The sequence below is a fragment of the Crocodylus porosus genome, unplaced genomic scaffold (genome assembly GCF_001723895.1).
Source record: "Crocodylus porosus isolate Cpor-Errol unplaced genomic scaffold, CroPor_comp1, whole genome shotgun sequence".
NCBI lineage: Eukaryota > Metazoa > Chordata > Crocodylia > Crocodylidae > Crocodylus > Crocodylus porosus.
The window spans coordinates 112,778,450-112,779,827 of NW_017728947.1; the positions used below are offsets into that span (position 1 = coordinate 112,778,450).

A 1,378-nucleotide genomic window follows, 5' to 3' on the forward strand; every position below is an offset into this window, starting at 1 on the left:
ATGCTGGTGCCCTTCACTCCCAACCCACAGCCCTCCTCCCCCCCGCCCCCCCAATGCCTTGCTGGCTGCCCCTCATTCCCAACCTGCAGCTATGGCCACCAAGGTGAGGTGCCTACTGCCACAGTGGGGGAGGCACAAATCTGCACTGCTACTGTCAGAGCACCTCACCTTGGTGGCCATGCTGGCATGGCACTCCCGGCAGCAGCATCTAGCCTCCCTGCCCTGCTCCACCCTCCTGAGTTGGGTCTCACCCACTGGGCCATGGAGGTGGCTCTTGCCCAGTGCTGGTCCAGCCAAGTTGCAGCCCCGTGCCCTGCTGTGGGTGCAGAAATCGGGGTGGGGCGGGCATGTGCCTCCGATGAATCGCCTATGGGCCCAACCCCTCCTCGCAAGTGCACATAGCAGCAAGGAACTCCCACCCATGATGAGCTACCCATGGCTCCATCCTGCTCCCTGGCCAGGCCCTGTGGCCACAGATTCCCACCTGCTTCAGCCCGGGCGCTGCACGCTATCCCAGCTGGGCAGTGCCCCCAGCCGCCAACTGCCGACCATGCCCCACTCCCTCCCTCACCATGCAGGCTCGGTGCAAGCAGTCACTGCTCCCTCAGCCTTCCCACTGTGCCTCCCACATGTCACCAATTCCCACCCCACTCCATGCACCTAGGTGTTGCCTGTGCCCCTGCCACATAAACTTACCTTCAGGGAGCTGGGGGAGCTGCTCTCCACCACGCTGCCTGGCTGTATTGATGGCCACGTACCTCTGATTGCCCTCCTGCCACACCCCAAGCAGCTTTTCACAGGCCAGTCTTTTCGCATGCTATGGCGACATAGTGATCACGGGGGTCTACATCCTACTTTAAGAGATGGACCACTGAAGTGTTCATCTGCAGACACTTTTAAGTAGTCAAGCACTTTATTTTTAAAAACATATAGACCAGTCCTGCTGCTGCAGCAGTCCTGAGGGGGTGCTGAGAGTGACTGGGAACTGCTGAATATCCACTACTTCTTTAGGGAAGGACTTTGTGACAGCTAAGAATATTCCATTTGGGTTTTGGTTCAAATGTGACATTTTGTAAAGAGTTTTTGATAATGTTCATACACTGGCAATTCTTTTGGTGACTACTTTAGACCAAAGACAGGATTCCAGATGTGGCTAGAAGAAAACAGAGGGAGCATTTTGGAAGATGCACCTGATTTGGAGGAAACAGAAATAATAAAAGAAGGCATGAGTCGATTTAGAATGCTAACATCTGAAGAAAGGATGGTAAGAAAGCACTCTTGAATTTTTTCAAGAATTTCATAGATTTCATAGACATTAGGGCTGGAAGGGACCTCGGAAGATCATCAAGTCCAGCCCCCCGCCCAAAGGGCAGGAAGT

The 1,378-nt window shown here is 54.4% G+C and overlaps 1 protein-coding gene across 2 annotated transcripts in view; it reads left to right on the plus strand.

Annotated features, from left to right (window-relative positions):
* Positions 1-1,378, plus strand: part of WDHD1 (WD repeat and HMG-box DNA binding protein 1) — a 47,384-nt gene that overhangs the window by 42,099 nt on the left and 3,907 nt on the right. For both annotated transcript variants that reach the window (XM_019550976.1, XM_019550977.1), the window contains exon 25: positions 1,129-1,264. In XM_019550976.1, the coding sequence (XP_019406521.1) occupies positions 1,129-1,264 (136 nt within the window). The remainder of the gene's footprint in view (positions 1-1,128; positions 1,265-1,378) is intronic.